The following is a 22,209-nucleotide window of genomic DNA, read 5'->3' on the forward strand; positions in this document are numbered from 1 at the left end:
AAGTGACTTCTCACTTTATAACGTCAGTAAACATTCAGGAGTTTCTGTCTCAGTCTCTAGTTTCAAGTCTTCTTCAAACAGCTGATGTTCATTTAGTGAATTATGATCATTTAGAGTCAAACAGACCATAAAGCACCGGATGTGTTGGGGGATACCACAGTGTGATTGACAGCTAGTACCGTCCAATGGGTGCAGGTGGCAGGTGAAGGTGGACGTGTCCTCGAGCTGTCAAAACATCAACACCAGCCTGTAAATTCCTGATCTGCTGTAAAATGACATAATCTCCGTCTGTCTTCCTTTATGTCTCTCGCCCTCTCTCTCTCTCGGCGTGCAGGGTTATGAGGTTAATCCTCCTCAGTAACGAGTCGTCTGTCCGAGCGTCTGTGAGGCCGAGCGTTTCCTGTTCGGAGCCGTCGGACCTCGCGGCCGCTCTGAGATCCCGTTGACGAGCAGACGGACGAGGCACGCAGCCGCCGGACGTCCAACAGAAAACAATTAAATCACAGTTAGGGTCATGTGACTGTCATGTGACCGTCAGAGAGCGTGACCTCACATATAAGCTCTTTGTAGTTCGACTGCCACAAGTGGAACAAACCAAATCGTTCCTTCAATAAACATCAGAAAAAGTATTTATTATCTATCGTCATCAACCAGATCAGTTGGTTTGAAAAGTTTCATCTCTATACAAGCTTGTGTAGTTTTCTCCTTTTCAGCAAAAAGTCCTGACACTGATTATGAAACTGTGTTTATGGCCAAAGAAATGAATATCAAACTAATAACATAAGCACAGGAGACTGTAAAATGGATTTAGTTCATTATATAAACCTGGTGCCTCCTCATTTTGTGTTTGCAGCATTTTTCCTCTTTTCCTTTTCTTCTCACCATGGCAACCATCCCTCCACACAGCAACAGTCCAAAAATGCTGTTGGTGGAGAAGCAGGTAGACGGTTGCTATGCACATCGCTAAGAGACGTCGCTGTGTGTTGTTATCGTCGGTTTGTTAACATCACGACCTGATGTTTGGAAAACTGTCATTTCACTCATCGATAGAATAATAACATTTGTTACGGCTGCTTTGAGTCAGCTGACGTTTCCTCTCACTAAAAACTCCTCCCAACAGAGTGTTACTTTTATCTTTATTCACTCACTGATATTGAAAACTGATCCACATTCAATAAGAAGATTGTTCAACACTGGATTTAGATTTGATCAAATGAATCAAACCACAAGGCTCCAGCTTAAATACGTCAATATCAATAAAGTGATTCATGTTCATTGAAACACTTCACGGACCTGGACAAAGGAGATTTTCTGAGTTGTTCAGTCTGAATCTTGTGTTTCACAGATGTTCATTTGTTAATTCCAGCTGTTTCTGTGAGAACAGATGTGTAGTGATCGGTGTACCTGTACTGTTATGTCCTTCCAGGACACCATAGTATCCAGAGCAGATATATACGGTTGTTAGTTAAGTATCCGTGATGAACAGTAGTTTCATGTCTGAACCCAGAGGAGCTGTTTTCATCCGGGGGGTGCAGGTGGGATTCCGACCCCCGGCCTCAGCAGTGTGCTGCTTCATTAGCTCCCTGCTCCACCAGTGGGAGTGTTGAAGAAACTGAGTCATGCTCGCTGCCCGGCCAGCGCTGCTGGAGGAGTTGACTCAGCACCATTGTTCCTTTAATCCCAGCGGAGCGAGGCTGTTGCCTGGAAACGTCTGAGCTGATTCTGACCCGACTCTTCGCTCCGGCTTTCTGGGACAGATGCGAGCGTTAAGGTCTGTTGGTGACGCCGAGCGGGACGACCCCGAGACGCTGAGCGGGACGACTGCGCTCATCACATGACGTTATTATACGTTATTATTACGCAGCGTAGGAAAGTGTTGTTAAGGATGAAGCTAGTTTTACTGATGGCACTGGAGGAAAGGTCACAGGGTCATTTAAATACGAGTGATTCCTCCTCTGGGGAGCAGGAGTGTGATCTGGACGTCTCGTGTTCTGCTCGTTAGATTCTCCGGTTTCTTATGTGATCATGTGGAAATGTTTGTCTTGAGGAGGTCGACAAAAACCTTGATATTCATCCTCTGGGGAACATGACCTCACCTGTAAACATATCTACCGTCTCTTCCTCAGATATCTGCACAGACGTAATGACACCAGGTTTCTCTCTCTCTTTAACGTCGGGTTACAACTGTTGTGTGATCTGCTCTGATAGGTACACAACAGGAAATACACCTTCCTGTGTTACTGTCCATTTAGGTGGAAATCTGTCTCGCTGTACAAACGACCATTCTTACATTCACACCTGCTGTCAATTCACAGTGAATTAAGAATACAGGCATATTTTTTATAACATTTGTAAATGCAAATAGTGTTTTGCATCGTTTACTCTGTAAATACAAGTTTTCATATCAGCAAACATAAACACAGATATTGATCATATCAGTGGATTTGTACACTGACGAGTCTTCAGCAGATTCACTCTTCATCCTCCACTGTGCTTCTGTTTCCTCACTGAGGCATGATGCAGCAAAATGCTAACTACCCTGCGCTAAACTGTGTGTGTGTGTGTGTGTGTGTGTGTGTGTGTGTGTGTGTGTGTGTGTGTGTGTGTGTGTGTGTGTGTGTGTGTGTGTGTGTGTGTGTGTGTGTGTGTGTGTGGAGGATGTGGGTGGATGATCAGGGCTTATTATGTCTGCTCAGCTCAGATCCTTTACACTCACCGACTAGCTTTACTGCAGCGGGAGGAGAAACAGGCTGCACTGCTCCAACTGTGGCTTGTAATGTGTGCGTGTGTGTGAGTGTGAGTGTGTGTGTGACTGTGTGAGTGTGTGTGTGTGTGTGTGTGTGAGTGTGTGAGTGTGTGTGTGTGTGAGTAGAGAGAGATTAATCAGTGTTTTGTGTTCTGCAGTATTTTTGTGGGCTTCAAACACCCCCAGAAGAACAACCAGAAAGTGCTCAGATGTGTGTGTGTGTGTGTGTGTCCGTGTGTGTGTGTGTGTGTGTGTGTGTAGGCTGGTGTGTGTTGTGTATTTAAATGTGTTGAGAGGAAAATAACTGTCAGAGCAGAACCAGTGAGACTCACAGGTCTTGAGATTAACACCCTCCAACCCTCCACATGCAGGTGAAACTGAACTGAGGAGGTTTTTCCTTGTTTCAGGATCGTGGATGAAGTCCAAACACTGAGCTGCGACACGTTACACAAACACGTGACGCTCCGATGCTGCGTCTCGTGTTTGAATCGTACAGATATTAGACATCAGGCAGATTGGTGGAGAATTGAAGGAAGCTCAGTGGTTTGAGCAGCAACAGAAAAACTCCTGGAACGTTAAGTCGTGTTCCTCCTGGTATGTTCGTAACGTCTGCTGTCAGATTCAGGTAATCGCCGTGTGACCTACTTTTGGGTTTAGAACCAGCGTCAGTCGGACGAACCTTCAAACACACACAGAAAACGTTTCCAAAACCCAACCAGGAAGAAGAACTGGTGAATTTCAGACTCAGGAATGAAAGAATTAACTGAAGTTATCGTTGTCTAGGGACGTCGATCTTTCACACCTTGTTTGGACCTTCAGACTTCTAGTCTACATCAGGTGTGAAAGGTTCCTCAGACCACGGTCCAGACCAATATTGTTTGTCAAGGATGGCTGGATGTCTACTCTCTTGGTCGGACAACATTTTACAGCAACAACATCAGGATGAAGGAACCAGGACCCGTCACCGTGTCATGTGACACAGAAAACCAGTAGCTGGAATCTATTAGAGAATGAATCCATGATTTCCGATGTCGTCATGGAGCTGCAGATTTTCTGAGACGATAATTTCCTCAGGTTCAGACTGAGACTCGTCACTGTTAAAAACAGCTTCACTTTCTCACCTGAAATATCACAGCTCAGAAATAGAGCCGAGAATCACACGTGCTGATCGTACGGTCTGACGCTTACGCTGTAATGCATGTGATGGAGTGTGTGTGTGTGTGTGTGTGTGTGTGTGTGTGTGTGTGTGTGTGTGTGTGTGTGTGTGTGGGGTAATTTCTTCACTGACACCATCTATTTTACACAAAACGTTCACAGATTGTTTTGCTCCTTCTTTTCTGTTTGAGTTGAGTTTTTGACAAAGTTCTTTACGTTGAATCTCCAAAGGTTTTGCAGTGTTTTGTAACGATGTCTGGTTCGAGCATGTTTCCTCTAAACGCTGGCGATGAGCTTCAAGGTTCCTTCTCTCTGGTTTGGTGGGTGTGTCAGAGGTGTCGTCCAATCAGCATTGACGATCTACAGATGCAACAGCTGCTGTTACACATCAACTCAAGATGTTATAAAGCGTGTTTGTCATCAGTATTTTATAATCTTCTAACCGCTTCATATTTCTGTAGCAGTTGTAAATTTGTCAGTTTCTTGTTTCTGGCTCAATGTGATCTGACTAACTCCGACATTCTATCGACATGTTCTTGATGATTCCGCTGTCGAGAAGAAAGTTAGATGATCAGAGAGAGGGGGGGGGGGTCCCCGCCTCCAAAGTCTCAAAATCCAGCCGGACGGTTGGTGACTGTCGGTCGGTGCCGAGCAGGCGTGAACGTGTCGGGAAGTTGAGCGACGCTCGTCTCAGCTCTGAGCTCGTAGAGTTTCTATCTTACGGTCATTTCTGTTTTCATACAGTCGTATCGTTAGCTTAGCGTAATGAACTGATATCGTACGTACAGTAGCTACATGAATCTCGATGCTCCAGTAAAATAGAAACAGAAAAATGGCGGCGAGTGCGACAGAGCAAACGTTGTGGCTGTTCTTAAAATAGTTTTGTTTCTGTGATCGTCATGGAAACTGGAAACTGCTTCAGTCCGTCAGCAGAAAGAAGATGATGCAGGAAGTGAGATGCAGTGAGGAGGAGATTTCCTTTTTCTTTTGTCCTTCTTCTTCTCTGTCATTATTTGTCCTCCATTTCCCAGCAGCCTCTTCCCTCCTCCTCTTCATCCTCCTTCGTCCTTGTGCTTCTCGTCACCTGCCGTCCTCCACATTCCTCTTCTTCTTTATCCTCATGCTTTTCACCCTCTTCCTTTCTTTCGGTCCCTATTTTCATTCTACATCTTTTCTCCTCCTCTCTGTTTAACCTCCTGCCATCCTCCTTTTATCTTCATCCTCGTCATTATCTAGTTTTTAACCTTTAGACAATATTCAATTTAGTTTTCTGTTCTCCATCCTCCAGCCATCTCTCTGTCCTTCTCATTTTCTTTACGTCCCCTTCATCTCTTCATCCACGTTTAACCTCACTCACAAGCCACTTTCTCCTCCTCTCCTTCCCTACCTTGTCCTCCCCCTTTTCTACCTCCCTTCCTCCTCCTCTTTTTTCCTGTGGTGCCTTTGAGTCTTCACCCACGTCCTTCGTCATCTCCTCCTCCTCCCCACCTGTCCTTTTCCTGGCTGTGGCCGACGCCCCTTCGCCACCACAGACAGAACCGTGTGTTGAGGCTCAGCTGTCTGTGGCCGATGACCTGCAGTGACTTTGCTGGGCGGCCGCGCTGCAGGTTGTGTTTTGGCGACGGTGCAGCCTGACATGAGAGGATATTTATTTTTAGCATCGCAAAGGATCAGTCGACAAACGACCAAGACCACAACACACCACTGAGAGGGTTTTTTAAACATCACAAAGCACAAAGACATGAAGAGCTGTCATCCTGTAGCGTTCCTGCATTTTAAGAAGCATCTGTCCCAGATAACACTGAAACAACACACAAATTAAAATCTGATCAGCACGAGAACTTAAATAGAAATATCTATTTACATCTTTTACAACATGTAAGATCTACCGGCCTCATCAGGATGTAGGTGGACTGACGACATTGAAAAGCCCTTTCAGAAGGGATTCTTCTTAAAGGGTTTTCACCAGGTCTCACACACTGAACTCAGAACTCAACACTGTCAAACATTGACGTGTCCAATAGAAACAAAGCGTAGACACGGGATGCACAACGGAGGAAAAGCTGATATTGTGTCCGAGCCTGATGCAGTTTGTGTTACTTTGTCCCTGAAACTTTATCTTCTGCTTGTTCTCCCTGATTTCAGACATGTGCAGTTGGTTTTAGCTCCTGTCTCTTTAAGGCCCCTCCGCCTTGAAAAAACCCTTTCAGCTCTGATTGGTCCGCTGGCCCACTCTGCTGTGATTGGTCAACTGCTTTACGTGGTTTAGTTAGGGGGCGTTTCAGACTAGCCGCTTGTCGTGGATTATGCAGATGGATGACATCATGGTTTATATCCAACGTTGGTGAATGATAATAATATAATATTTTATAGCGATTGTATACGATATAGAGTTTGAGGGAGAAGGACGTATCTAAGGTGACAGAGACAAAGACCAGGACAGATTGTATCAGATCAGGTCGTCTGATATCGGGTGAGAGAAGAGGAAGGTTTCAGTCCTGTGCTCCTTCATCAGGTAAAACAAGTTGTTGCTCCTTCCGACCTGTCCACTGGATTTCTGAAGGTTCATTGGCCTGAACACAGACATCCTGATATCATGGCCGCTGTGACTCGCGCTGTATCTGCTGCAGCGTCCGGACCTCGTCAGCATCTTCCCACGTGAAAGCAACAAGGCTCCTGGGGGAGAAACATTGACACAAAAATATAATAAATTCAACCAGTTTAATCGTTAATCACTAATATGGAGATAGATTCACGTCCCTTTGTCGACTCCTGAGTAAAGAATCTGTTTTTCTTGCAGCAACCGGTGATTTGATTCCTCCATGTTTATGTGGTCCCGGTTCCACCCTCTCAGTTTTTGGAGAGAGCTGTGGTTGCCATGGTCACAGTGACTTGTGGATAAGGTGAACATCTGTCCGCCCCGCCCGCAGCGTTCCCCCTCTCTTATTTTTACTTTGTTCTTCGTGTTCCATCGTGCAGCCGTGACCTCTGACCCTTCGTCCTCCTCAGTGACGATGTAGGAAGTGAAGCTGGAGGATGTTTCCTCGTTGGCCGGGGCTCCCTCTGCGCTCAGCGAGGATTCACTCTGCAGTAAACAGCTCCGGTGGGTGTGGAGCGGCGGTGCAGCGGGAGGCCGCTCATCAGTCTGCACTCATTCGATGCCACCGATCACATCCCGTCAGGCGTTGCGTAATTTTCTGGTGTGAAGGGCTGGTGCATCACAATAGGTCGAGAGACGTGAAGAATTAACTGAGTAGAAGGTGATGAACGTTCGGCTGCTCGACGAAACGCAACCGCAGCATCTGCTCGTTCCTCCGAACACCGAGACTCACCCACATTTAAACCTTAAGTGCTCGCTTTAATAAAACAGCTAAATAAATCCAAGATATCAAATATGAATCAAATTCAAACTGACGGCGGCAATACATGAAACTAATTTAACACTGTTGTAACGACACACAATGGAAACGTCACGTTGTCCTGACACACACTGAATTACACCATTAGAGGGCAGCAAAAACAAGATCTTTACAAAACTGAACATATGATAAAGTCTCAGTTTTAAGATCAAAAGTCAAATGAAGTCATATTTATGACGACTGTTTTCGGGATTAATCAATAAATCGATTTGTTTTTAAAACAGCAGAAAGTTCCCCTGGACTCTGAGATGGATTTTATTTCATAGCTACACTTTAACTCAATGATTCATAGACTAATGAAGACAACTCATACCTGCACCTTTATTTAAGTCTGTACGTATGTGAAGAATGTGGACAGACATGTAAACTGATGAGCTGGTGGAGAAAAGTGTCCATGAGGCTGTGATTGTAGTTTTAATGATCACGTATCTAAAAAGCTGTCAGAGTCGTTAAGTGACGGTGATTTACTGATGTTCTTATTTCTGATGTCCAGAGTTTTTCATTAGTTTTATGAACGAATTGGCGAGTGGAGTCGAGCTGTGTCCGACGCAGCACTGGGTTACTGATTGATGTTGTGAATATGGTAAATACTTGGCTGAGTGTAGTTTGTGTTTTAATCGTTCTTATGGTCTTTGCGTCGCTCTCACTGTAGATCTGACCTCAGTGGAAATACACCTCTCATGTCACCCTGGCATTTTCCTTGTTCCTTCCTTTATGCACTAAATGTCTTGGCAACACCGGTTTTTATTTCCAAAATGAAAGTGTCAAATAAAACCAGTCGATGAGTCTTGTGCTGAGTCTGAGTCTGGACACCAGAGCATTAACGCTGCAGAAAATACACGACAGCACAGAAACACTGAGGATGAGCGGCAGCAGCTTAACCACCGCGTCCGGCTCAGGTCCGGTCGTCTCAGACTCTGCAGAGACGAGATGCATCAATGTTTCTGTGAATAGCAACAGCTCACATTTATTTTTTCATCACTTAATTTGCTGGATTGTGCAGGACTCTTTGCAGACACACACACGCACACACACACACACACACACACACACACACACACACACACACACACACACACACACACACACACACACACACACACACACACACACACACACACACACACACTCTCACCTTGGCAGCCATGATTCCTCCAGTGTCAGAGCGATGCAGCCAAACGTTTCAGCCGCTGCACAAACTCCTGAAATAGACTCGAAGCTGCTTCGCTGCACAAACCCTCCTCGGGGCCGTCGTTAAGATTAATGATGTTGGAAATAATAGTGTTATGATATTGATTTTTAAAAATCTTTTACTACCCCCTCCCGAATGAATGGACGTAAATGAGATCGATGTCATGGGATAAGACAAGATGAACTTTGTGGATCCCTGAAGGGAAATTAAATCATTGTAGCAGATGGAGGAACAACGACTGGACAGGAGTGGAGCTCAGAGGAGGAAATAATGGACTAATATCAAGATAAAGTAGTTACAGTGTTTGATGATTAGATAAAGAAGATGTTGTGTCTGTGAAATTATTAATACTGAGCTCAGCTCTTCAGTGAAATCATCCACCTTCTGTCCGGCTACATTATATTTACACTGGAGTTGGTTGGTCAAACTGGTCTGATCAGCTGGGCTGGAAAAGCCTCTTTCACCTTAAAATGGATTTAACACAGTCGATATGATCCAGTCGACCGCAGCTGCAGACACATGACGAGGGTTCGAGTGTTCGACGTGACCAATCAAAAGAGGGGAGCATCAGCCACTGGCTCCGCCTTCAAAGTCTGAAATCTTTTTTAATGATGAAGTTGTGCAGCTACTTTTGAGGACATTTCACACAAGGTGCCGCGGACTCAGTTTAGAATCAGTTTTCCACCTCCAGTCGTCCGATGGTTGAACAAGTCGGTGAGATGCAAACCTGCGACCCAGAGTCTGAGGGCGATGGAAGTAGTGAACTCTCACAGTAACTCACATTATTAAGGTCTTTACAATATTACACCTTACTGTCTCTCTGATTATCCTGCACACAAACATCTATCCCTTTAATAAAGCATCGTTTGATTGTCTATTTGAAATGAAATGAAAAAGTCAAAGGTGATAGACTGATTATTTAAAGAAGGAACTACACTTCCCATAAACCATTGTGAATGATCCGGTCCAATGACGTCCAGCTGCGTCTTCTTGAATTTAACTTTGTTGTTTGTATAGTGTCGTAGTATATTGTAGTTTGTGGTTGTATATAGTTTTTCACAGTGATTTAGTGACGCTGAACGAGCCAATCGTAGCCCACAAACACTGCTGCAGTAAATAAGTCCATGCTAACAGCGAGAGACGTCGCTATCGCACCTGAGGATTGTGGGTAGTGTAGTACTTCTCTTCCATGTTCCATCATGGCTGATAATCCAAACCTCTACTCAGAAGATGATGTGTATGACGTCACGTGAGCACGTCTGCAGAGAGGCTGTGTTGCTTTCTGGCCTCAGTGAAAGTCTCTTAGTTCCCTGCACTTGATGAGCTGATGAGTTGATGAGTGGACTCAATGAGAAGAGATTGGTTTTATCTTTACTGTAAACAGAGGCGTGGATCTCTGAGCGCTTCGTTCCTCATTAAACCAACAGGCGGTTTGGTTTGTTTTCCTCCGACACGATGAAATGTTAATGCTTTGTTTGCTCGTAGTGGAACTGCAGAGGAGAAGATAACGTGAGGCTTAACCACGGGGATTCAAATGGGAGCCGAGGCTTCTCGTGACGTGTTTTAAGACAATCGTTCATTTGTCACTTTCAAGGATTTGATCTTGATAAAGTTGATAGATTAACGTCACCGTGACGTCCAATTTAAACGTCTTGGTTTCCATGACAACATACAGACGATGAGTCGTGCCTTCCCAGCATGTCTTAGTTTCACTTTCACACCTTATTGGGTTCAGACCTTCAAACTTACCCCCCCACTGACGATACGCCCACGTCAGACGCCGTCTACAAACCAATCAGAGTCAAGTATAGGTAGACTCCGCCCACGTAGGTGATGACGACAGGACGTACGTAGGTCAGACAAAATTCTTTAGTCCCTAAATTACAACGTGAAACCAGAAGTAACACATGAAGCTTCAGACTCTCAGATCAAGAATGTTCTTAAAGCTGTGAAAGTAAATCCTTCAATTGGTCTATTTAGAATTTAAGGAAAATCGATGAAGTATAAACTCTAAATCCGACGTCAGGCCTCGCAGAGACGTTTCCTTTACTTCCAGTTCCCTTACAGAAAGAAGAGTTGATCTTTGGGATCAGTCGATTTAAGCCTTTGGACTTTGATTCTTCCTTCAGCCGACACTCGGGGAAGCAGCTCCCTTCAGCTCTGTGATGTTCACACCTGCAGCTAGAAACTGATCCACGTGATTAAAGCAGCAAAGTGAAGCAGGGCTGTAAAACACAGACGTTTCTCTGGAGTCATCACGTCTCATGTGATTAAACTGTCAGATCAGCTGCTGGAGCTTATATATCGATCATTATTCATGTCTTATAGAGACCAGGGGCTGATCAGGCTGGTGGGGGGGCCCAGTGAGGTCAAATCTCTTCTTCCCCTTCACTTAACACGACAATTACACCAACTAACAGTCCAGTACACAGAGCAGAGAGGAGGAGCAGAACATCTTAATTCATTGATTCACTTTTCAAATCACTTTGTTTTAATGTCCTGGAATGGACGGGCCGCTCAGGAGACGTCCCAGTCTTCCCAGTGGCCGAGTCGCCCCTGATCACATCAACCACATGTTTTATTTTCTACATAAAGTCCGACTCAGCGGAGGCATCACCTGCATCAGTGTTTCTCATCCTGTCTTCTACCCACATTATGATGCAACCCTCTCTCTGTCATATCTCATCCGACCAATCACAGCCATCTGTCCAACCTCATTAACCCACCGCCAGACAGCGATAAGAGCAGAGCTGATACGTGGCCAATCCGATTCTTCGTCTCGACTTGTTCCATCTATGCAAAACGAAGGAGGAGACGTGAACTTCATGCTTTGTGATTGGCTCAGATTAGCAGCTGCCCAGCTTGATTTGACCAATCACAGCTGATGAGAAGGAAACAGGTTGGAAGGTCGAACAAATGTGAGAAGAAGTTGCTGGAGGCAGATTCAGACCTGGATCTGCCGCTCGGTGTCCGGAGGAGTTTGTTGCTGCAGCTCAGGTGGAAACATGGAAGGGAAACAGACTGAATCCAGCATCAGCTGATGTGTTTGGGGCCAAAGTCAGTCAGGACCAATCAAATCACATCTTTACCTTCCTTTCAAAACAGTGCGCTGTGCCTCTGGCGCTCTGACAATTTACTGATGGAGGGAGCAGATTGGAACAGGCTGTGAGAGACGAGCCGGGAAACCACCAGAGAATGAAGCACACCTTAAATTAGATCAGCTGGAGACGGCTTCACCTGTGTTCCCTCCATCTGCTCACAACCATCCACCTCTGCAGAGGAGCCAACATTCACCTCAGGTGCAGGGACGGCCATTTGTGCTTTTCATCAGCATGGTCGACGCTCGTTAGTCTACTAGATCAGGGACACTGGCACCAAGGCAGAGCAGCAGTGGAACATCCACGATTCTTCTTTTCATCTGAATGGTCCACGACATTTTAGAGCATTTCACTATAACAGACCTGACCCACCACTAACCTGGCATTACACCACCAAAGTCTATGATCCTTTCAGTTTGTGCCGTTATCTACATGACGTTCACAGAAAATACACAAAAACTAAATATTATATTATATTTTTTTATTAGGCCCATGTCTGTTAACATGGAGGAGGCAGGGTTTACTGTGCCAATTTAAAGGTTCATCCTTGAGAAGTGAAGGTTCCAACCAACCATCCTTCCCGGTCCAACATATCCCAGGATGCATTACGCTCCCGTGACAAACGTTTGTTTGAGGTAATGGCGCCGCCGAGATGTTTGACGCCTGAGTATCAGGCTTCTACTCAACCTATGTCCTCTTCTTCTGCAGCGGTATAACGGCACCTGACTGGAGGGTTAGCGCCACCTACTGCAGTGGATGGAAAGTTCATAAATTCAGTGATGGGTTTACATAACAAACAGAAGATGAGATGTAAGGATAGAAATGCTTAAATAACATGTGCAAGAAAAACAGAACGAGTGAGAGGACGAAAAAACACACGACCATCTGTAAGGAAGAGAGAGAGAGAGAGAGAGAGAGAGAGAGGGAGAGAGAGAGAGGGAGAGAGAGAGAGAGAGAGAGAGAGAGGGAGAGAGACAGAGAGAGAGAGAGGGAGAGAGAGAGAGAGAGAGAGACAGAGAGAGAGAGAGAGGGAGAGAGAGAGAGAGAGACAGAGAGAGAGAGAGAGAGAGAGACAGAGAGAGAGAGAGAGAGAGGGAGAGAGAGAGAGAGAGAGAGAGAGAGGGAGAGAGAGGGAGAGAGAGAGAGAGAGAGAGAGAGAGAGAGGGAGAGAGAGAGAGAGAGAGAGAGAGAGAGAGAGAGAGAGAGAGAGGGAGAGAGAGAGAGAGAGAGAGAGAGAGAGGGAGAGAGAGGGAGAGAGAGAGAGAGAGAGAGAGAGAGAGGGAGAGAGAGAGAGAGAGAGAGAGAGAGAGAGAGAGAGAGAGAGAGAGAGGGAGAGAGAGAGAGAGAGAGAGGGAGAGAGAGGGAGAGAGAGAGAGGTGGTGCTCATGTCGTGTCGTTGTTGTGAAGCCGCTCGATGCCTCAGGGTTTGGTGCCATTTGGTGCCTGTTTGGATAACGAGCCTCACAAAACACACACACTGAAATTCACACAGCAACACATCAATATAGAAACATACACACACACACACACACACACACACACACACACACACACACACACACTCTCTCACACTCTCTCTCTCTCCCTCTGGTAAAGCAAGGTCTGCACAAACTGTGTCTCACTAACACACATTTCCCAGAGTCCCTGTTGTTTCCTAATGTAGAGCGCTGCAAGCCTACAGGGCAGAGGAGCAGGACGGTTGCTGGTTCCAATCCCTGGGACAATATGGCCCCAGAAACGTGAATGGAAATACCGTCCCCTCGCTATGAAACATGTTTTTAATCCCAGCGTGCGTCTGATTACTTAACATTGGTTCAGAACACGTGTTACTGAGACAAAGTTCGTCCATCGTACAGATTCAACACACGAGGGCTTCAGAGGTGTCTGAAGTTTTAGTTTCCTTTGGACTGTTTCTAATCTCTAAAAGTGTTTTCACTTTCCTGACGTGTTCTGACGTGTTCCTGACGTGTTCCTGACGTGTTCCTGACATGTTCCTGACGTGTCCTGACGTGTTCCTGACGTGTTCCTGACATGTTCCTGACGTGTTCCTGACGTGTTCCTGACATGTCCTGGAGCTTCTGTATGTCTCTGGACATTTTCGGGAAGTTTTCCTGCAGCCTCCTGGTAAAATGTGAGAAAACAGCAGGACAATGTGTGGAAGCTTCCCAGTGAGCGAGTGGACGTGTTGATGAGGTTTCTAACACGTGACGGACGTGAAGCTGGAAGAACACAAACATCTCAGGATGAAGAAGAGGAGCCGTACACGTAGAAGACGAAGACAGCTGTACTCTACTGCGACTGTAATGTGACTGTAAACAGATTTAGATCACAACAAGTAATACCTCACACACACACACACACACACACACACACACACACACACACACAGGAGGTTCAGGTGTTGAGTTGTTAATGTAATTACGGAGCTCAACAGTTAATCACCGAACATTACTAATTATGACAAACTGACACACTGACCTCCTCTGTGTGTGTGTGTGTGTGTGTGTGTGTGTGTGTGTGTGTGTGTGTGTGTGTGTGTGTGTGTGTGTGTGTGTGTGTGTGTGTGTGTGGTTTATACTCTGTATTGTAGACTGTAGCGCTCTGCAGTGTGATAGCTGGAGGCTACGGGGGCCCAGGAGGGACAATATCAGTGGACAACAGAGAAATAAAATGTCCTCCTCGAGTAAAGACACTGTTTGTTTACTTAAGGAAACTATGATTTAGTCTGAGTTCAAACCTTCAGTCCTGTGACGTCACTACAGCCACAATATGAAATACTAATAATAATTGACCTGAGGGTTAAAAGGTGATGGAGCAAGAATATGATCAGGAAATACCATTTATTTAGTACATTTTTGGCCTGATGGAGGCGCTAGAGAAGAAATCAGATGTTCACCACAACAAAAATAGACGATGTGATTGATGATTGAGAACGAAACCAGCGCAGGTTTGAAAACGACCTGAAATCATATAAACATTGTACATCTCTAAATAAATAGAGTTCTGATTCTGCACAGTCGTCGCCTGCAGCAGGAGCACGTTGGTCAGTGAGTCAATGACACAGTCAGGTCAGTGAATCATCTGTTCTCCCCCCCACCTCATCTGCTGGTGTCAGACCGTGAGTCCGACCCCGTCTCACTGGGAGTCGCTGCTCGTCCTGTCACAGAGCTGCGTCCTCACTTCCTGTCATGGCTGCTGTTTACCGTCCGTGTGTGACAGCGCCTGTCACAGCCAATCAGCAGCCGTGTCCTCAAACATAACCTCCACTTCTGAGTTTCACTTTTCGTTATTTAATGATGTGAGCATTATTATTACATTACTTCTGTTAGTATGAGAACCTCTGATCTACTCACTGTCAACTCATCAACACTAAGAGATGGGGGGGGGTTTCCAATGATCTGTTACTTTTGGAGTGGAGTCTACCTGTACTTCACTCTGATTGGTTTGTAGACGGCGTCTGACGCGGGTGTGTTGTCAGTTGGGGGGGTGGTAGTTTTTTCTGTTTGATTAGAGGAAATGAATGAAGCTTCATTTGGTTGCCATGGTAACATCATGATGGTATCACTAGCAGCATCAGCGCCTTCAGGTGCAGTACTCCACAGTACTACAGTACTACAGCACTCCACAGAACTCCACAGTACTACAGTACTCCACAGTACTACAGTACTACAGCACTCCACAGAACTCCACAGTACTACAGTACTCCACAGTACTACAGTACTACAGCACTCCACAGAACTCCACAGTACTACAGTACTCCACAGTACTACAGTACTACAGAACTCCACAGTACTACAGTACTACAGCACTCCACAGTACTACAGTACTCCACGGTACTACAGTACTCCACAATACTCTTCAGTACTACAGTACTAAAGAAACATTATATCGTCGGAGGTGAAGACTGCAGCTGCTTCTTCTTCTTCTTCTTCTTCTTCTTCTTCTTCTTCTTCTTCTTCTCTTCTTCTTTTCTTCTTCTTGTTCTTCTTCTTCTTCTTCTTCTATTGTTTAATGCTGTCTCTACTTCCTGTGATTGGTCCAAAACTATCCAACAAAGTGTTTTCACTGCAAACCAACAGAACCATTGTCTGCATGGCTCTTTTGTTCTATCCTGACAGATGTGTATTCTCACACAGCCCATTCACCGGCTGTGAAACATCTGGATAATGTGATGTGTTCTCCCATGAGTTCACTCAGATATTATCAGAGTTCCGTCCACAGCCACTGACTCTGATGTTAATGTCTCACAAACAGCCTCTCCAGATCATTTCTGGAGATTATCTGTCAAGTGCAGATCTGAAAACAGCTTTAGAGCCTCGATTCCTTCTGCTTTGTGAAAGTGACTCCGCTCCACCTGATGATAAAAGATGTGACTCTGATTGTCTTATAGTTTATACTCTGTGTCAGTCAGAGTGGACAGAGGCAGTGTGTGTGTGTGTGTGTGTGTGTGTGTGTGTGTGTGTGTGTGTGTGTGTGTGTGTGTGTGTGTGTGTGTGTGTGTGTGTGTGTGTGTGTGTGTGTGTGTGTGTGTGTACATGCACGTATAAGTGAGTGCAAAGGTGGAGGAATAACACAATATCAGAAACAAATATAAATTTGAAAAACTGTATTGAACCTCATTATCGGTGTGTGTCTGTGTGTGTGTGTGTGTGTGTGTGTGTGTGTGTGTGTGTGTGTGTGTGTGTGTGTGTGTGTGTGTGTGTGTGTGTGTTTGTCGTCTTCCCCCGGACTCATGTGGTTTCACAGGAAAAACAAGCTGCCGAGCAGAGCCAAGGTTTATATGTGAGTGTTATCTTGTTTACATGCTGCAGTGGGTTTATATGCGTTGTGGGTGTTGGTGTGTGTTGTTGTGTGTTGTTGTGTGTAGTCCTGAATTCTACAGAGTGTTGTTGTGTTGTAGGGATTTTACAGAGAATAATGCAGCGACACCAAACCAGGCTCGTGTCTGTTTATCCAACAGACACAGGAGCTAAATGTCAGTATTATAAATCTAATGCAGGTTATTTGAACCGTGGTGACAGACACTCGTCAGGGTTCCCCCACTTTGTCCTGAATGGGATCTGTTTTTCAGATAACTGGGAGTTTTCCATGTTCTGTTTAGTTCAACTGTTTTAGGCTGAACAGGCGAAAAATAACTCCAGGAAGCACTGATGATATTTATCTTCTCCGTCATCCTAAATCCAGAGAACCTCTTCAATGACCTCTGAGACTTAGTAGAGCTCCAGTAGAACCTTCTGCACGTTCTGAAAAGAATCTACTGACACGGTGAATGATATGAAAAGTAAAACCCAGCATGAGGTGTGTTTATGAGCCTCAGCCCAGGTTGTTCAGAAACAAGTGACGATAATAAATCTGTGTGAGCAGTCGAGGCTTCAACTGAGCAGACCACTGATGAATTAACACCATATTGTACATAATTATGGACTTGCTGTAGCCTAAGGCCTGTTTATACCGTTCATGTCAACATTTCAGATTTCCCTGAAAGCTCCAATATAACTAATGTGGCCTGAAAACCAAACATGGAGCAAATACCCCAGTTTAATGTGATTAAACCCAAATGTACTGGACATAGTGTTATTGTGTAAATGCAGATCCTTGTATAGTGTCAACAGGAATTCATTTCACTGCCTGCAGCCGCAACAACCCTCACCAATATAACAGAGCAGCCTGTGAGACCAAACGCAGGGCAGAGAAAGGTGATTATGGTTCCACTCGCTGCTGCTCATGAAGCTCAAGCGAAGAACGTCTATTAAATCAAAGTCCTCGTATCAAGTTAACAACCAGAAAGAGGTTTTTAATACCAGCAGATGTTGCACAAATTGTATTTAGGGGCTGTATGACACCGACTTTAATGAAGGAGACATTCTGTTCATCTTCAGGTCGATCGTTTTAATGAGTGTTATGAATGTAAAATGTTTTCACGCTCTAATGTTCAGAATTAGTCCTCAGACCGTCCATTGCTGCAGCTCCTCTTTTCAGCCTCTGTCTCAAACACTCGGCTCCTGAAATGTGATTGGTCAACTGCTTCCAGCGTGTCTAGAATCTCTGTCCTCACTCGACCTGACTTGGTTAGCTGCACGACTGACGAGGTGTTTCAGTAGCTTCAGGGTTTCATAACACGTCTCCTTTAACTGCTCAGTAGCGCCCCCACCAGGGGATGAACCTCAATGCTAACAGGAGCACGATAACCTCAAAGTAACAAAGATGGTGACAGATGTTTGAAAAGTAGAATCTGGCAAAGCTGTGGTAACGTCAGGGTCACCTGAAGTTTACTGTACGACCTCGTGCTGCAGGAAGCTGCCAGCGGGGGGGCTCAGTGCACGGCTGGAGGATAAATCAAACACACCTCACCTCACGTCAACCCTGCAGCTGGCTCGGCTTCAGCTGCCCGAGGAGAGATGTGAAGAGGGGAGGAGGAGAGGAAGAGGGGAGAGGAAGAGGAGGACGAGGAGAGGAGTTGCAGAAAGAAGAGCAGTGGGATGAGAGATGTAAAGAGGAGGAGGAGGGAAAGGATGGAGTGGAAGCGATGGGGGGGAAGTGAGGAAAGGAATGGAAGATGAGGAAGAGAGAGGAAAGACAACGTGATGATGATGATGATGATGATGATGATGATGATGATGATGATGATGAGGGGGAGGAAACAGTTGGGAATAGAGAGACAGTTTGTAATTGTCGAGAGTATTCTCCTCTCAGGTTTTACTGCAGAGCCTCACTGGGATTTATGAGTGCAGTCACTTCTCTGCTGTGTGTGTGTGTGTGTGTGTGTGTGTGTGTGTGTGTGTGTGTGTGTGTGTGTGTGTGTGTGTAAGAAAGAGAATTTAATATATCAAGGTTTAGGGATGTAAATGTCACATCATTCCTGAATACTGTCTCTCTCTCTCTCTCTCTCTCTCTCCCTCTCTCTCTCTCTCTCTCTCTCTCTCTCTCTCTGTCTCTCTCTCTCTCTCTCTCTCTCTCTCTCTCTCCCTCTCTCTCTCTCTCTCTCTCTCTCCTCTCTCTCTCTCTCTCTCTCCTCTCTCTCTCTCTCTCTCTCTCTCTCTCTCTCTCTCTCTCTCTCTCTCTCTGTCTCTCTCTCTCTCTCTCTCTCTCTCTCTCTCTCTCTCTCTCTCTCTCTCTCTCTCTCTCTCTCTCTCTCTCTTCTCTCTCTCTCTCTCTCTCTCTCTCTCTCTCTCTGTCTCTCTCTCTCTCACACACACACTCACACACACTGAGTCACATGGGGGTGACTCACAGCAGCTGTGTGTGTGTGTGTGTGTGTGTGTGTCTGTATGGGGGTGTGTACAGTGTACGTGAGTGTGGGTGTACAGTGTGTTGTGTTTGCAGAAGACACAGCATGAGTGTGTGGGAGACTGTGTGTGTGTGTGTGTGTGTGTGTGTGTGTGTGTGTGTGTGTGTGTGTGTGTGTGTGTGTGTGTGTGTGTGTGTTAGCTTGGCAGTGCCCACATTAGCTTCCCTGGCAGCTTCACTGTGTCTCAGCCCTTTGACGATGGAACCATCTTTTCTCTTCTTCTCTTTCCTCCTCTCGTTCCTTATTGATCAGTTCATTGATCGATCAGCTGTCAATCATCCTGTTTCCTGTCAGACCATCACCTGACCAGTATGAAGCAGGACTGGTCCGGTGTAATCTGGTTTGTTCCAGTTTGTCTGGTCTGTTTTAGTCCGACTGTAAATAAAGACATGAGGCCAAATCATCTGGATCGCCCCCTGGTGGCTGACTGCAGTGATCGTGGAGTCGTGGTATTGAGGCCCCGCCCATACACGCCCTATAATGTCTACTTTGATTTCGTTAGTTCGGTCCATGTCCCATCTGCTGGTGACTGCAGTCAGCCACCAGGGGGCGATCCAGATGATTTGGCTTCACTTGTGGGGGGGGGGCTGCCATGTCGTCCATCTTTGTTTACAGTCTGTAAACAGCCAGTTGGCTTTTATTTTCAGCTTTGGTTTTCTCTGGTCTCGTATTGGAATGGTTTGGTCTGGTTTGGATCGGCCTGGTTTGTTCAGGTCTGGTCTGGCTTGGAATGGAATGGTGCCGTCTGATTTGTCTGTTTTTGTCTCCTTTTTCTTGTCCTCTATTCGTCCTTCACCCTCTTTTCTTCCTTGTCTCTTCTCTATTGAACCATTGTTTTCTTTTCTTCTTCTGCTGCTTGTCCTGTTTCCTGCTTCTCTTCTTCTTCACTTCCCTCCCTGTCATATTCTGTTTCTCCTCCTCCTCATCCTCCCTTCTTCTTCCAGTCATGCGAGTTTCTTCCCTTCTTCCCCGTCCTTCATTTTGTCCCTCTCCCTCCTCCTGTTCGCCCTCATTCTGTTCTCTGTTGTTTAGCTCATCTCTTGCTGCTGCTTCCGTTCATCATAATGTTTCTTTTTCTTTATCTTTCAGTTTATTTCAGAAACAAATGCGTTATAGATTCAGTTTGACCTGATGTGATCAACATTCATTCGTTCATTCTCTCTCTCTGTCTCTCTCTCTCTCTCTCTCTCTCTCTCTCTCTCTCTCTCTCTCTCTCTCTCTCTCTCTCTCTCAGTGTGGAGGGCGACTCTCAGTGTCCGGAGGCGCTCACTTTTTCTGATTCGTCCTTCGGCCATCCGCCTCCCTTCCATCGCTATAGCAACAGCCCCCTCTCCAGCCCCTGTGATCCCTACAGCTCTGCCTCCACCAGCGGGCCCCTGGGAGCCTCCCACATACACACTCAGGTACTGACCCTAAGACTCACACACACACACACACACACACACACACACACACACACACACACACACACACACACACACACACACACACACACACACACACACACACACACAAAGGTCTACAGCCATTAGTTTCTACACAAAGTTCCCACTTGTTGAACAACCATGTTTGAGGTGGATCATTTCTGTGTCTCTCCAACGACACCATCTTCAGTTGGAAACACACACACTGAACCTGATTATAATAATAATATAATAATAACTGTGATCACACGATGATGAGTTGTGCATCACTTCAGGCTGAAGGTCTGACCAGAGGTTGTGATTGGTTCCTTTCCTCTTTTTCAATTGTACGTCTGCGTGATGCTAATGTTTACCCACAATGCTGTTTGTACGGTGGAGAGAGCTCGACGCACGTTCCACCACCACTGATGAGTAGCAGACCACAACTTCACAAAGTTCAATGCTAACTTCACAAAGCATCGAATTATGTAAAATTAAGATTGTCCACGTTATAGGATCATCCGATAGCGCCCCCTATAGTCCCAGGGATCCCTGCAGTGGGATCAGGAGAGTACTTTGCTTGAGTAAAATCACCAATACCTCAGTGTAAAAGTAAAAGTCCTGCATTTAAAACCCAACAATTATAAAGTATTATCGCCCGGGGGGGCAAACCAGATGATTTGGTTCCCTTTTGGGGGGGCGCCATGTCCTCCATCTTTAATAACTCTGGATGCATCACCTGATTCCTTCTCTCTTCAGGGAGTGAATCTGAAGCAGCTGAATAAATAGAGTTTAAGAATAAATCAATCAGAACTGACGACCTGTCTCCCCTCTCCTCCTCCTCCTCCTCCTCCTCCTCCTCCTCCTCCCCCCCTCAGGGCAGCTCTCCCATCTCTCCCCCCAGCCCGGCGAGCCTTGCCTGGGCTCAGCGAAGTCGACACCAGCCGGCCAGCCTGGCGCTCCGCAAGCAAGAGGAGGAGGAGAGCAAACGCGGCAAGGCTCTCTCTGACAGCTATGAGCTCTCCACAGACCTCCAGGACAAGAAGGTGCAGTGAAGGACTCGTGTTCACTTCAGATGGAGCTTTTCACACCATCTCTCTGTTCTGTCTTTGGAAACAAAGTAACGCACGGTGCACTTTATAACACCCACACTTATTGTGTTACACACACACAGACACATCATCACTGTGGGTTGAGGCTCAGATGCTGTGTCACGATACACCCGTCGCATTTATCAAGTCGAAATGATTCTACCACATCGGCTCAGTCTCCATGTTGTGTCACTAAATGACCAATGACAAATTAAAAATGTCCGTGCTTCATTCCCTGATTGGCGACCTGCGCCGTGCGATAGGTGGAGATGCTGGAGAGGAAGTACGGAGGCCAGTTTGTGTCTCGGCGGGCGGCGAGGACGATTCAGACAGCGTTCAGGCAGTACCGCATGAACAAGAACTTCGAGAGGCTTCGCAGCTCCGCCTCCGAGAGCAGGATGACCCGACGCATCATCCTGTCCAACATGAGGATGCAGGTACACACACACACACACAAAGACACACACATGTTGTTCAGGTCAAATGTGTCCAACTCTGATCTGGATTTCTTTTGGTTGGGTCCAGTACTCGTTCGATGAGCGTCCGCCACAGTGTCAAGGGTCAGCAGGTCAGCAGGGGTCAGAGGACACAGGAGACATGGACGACTCCTTCTCTAAACAAGTAAACACGTCTCACACCTTCTTAAACTTTCATACTCAACTGGAATTCAAATAATGACTCAAGTTAAAGTTGGTGCCCAGAATAGACCTCATGTGGTAAATCCATCGTCAGGGAAATGTTTCCTCTGTTTTTAATATATATACGTTTTCTCCCACCAACTAATACAATGAAACACTTCACTATGAAATATTCACAT

General features: G+C 45.9%; 1 protein-coding gene across 1 annotated transcript in view; it reads left to right on the top strand.

Moving 5' to 3' along the window:
• The window catches only part of LOC118110593 (IQ motif and SEC7 domain-containing protein 1), a 60,968-nt gene that overhangs the window by 20,397 nt on the left and 18,362 nt on the right, over nucleotides 1–22,209 (top strand). The window contains 4 exon segments of the mRNA XM_047340423.1: nucleotides 20,133–20,301; nucleotides 21,180–21,347; nucleotides 21,656–21,829; nucleotides 21,918–22,013. Coding sequence (XP_047196379.1) covers nucleotides 20,133–20,301; nucleotides 21,180–21,347; nucleotides 21,656–21,829; nucleotides 21,918–22,013 — 607 coding nt within the window.

The sequence above is a fragment of the Hippoglossus stenolepis genome, chromosome 6 (assembly GCF_022539355.2).
Source record: "Hippoglossus stenolepis isolate QCI-W04-F060 chromosome 6, HSTE1.2, whole genome shotgun sequence".
NCBI lineage: Eukaryota > Metazoa > Chordata > Actinopteri > Pleuronectiformes > Pleuronectidae > Hippoglossus > Hippoglossus stenolepis.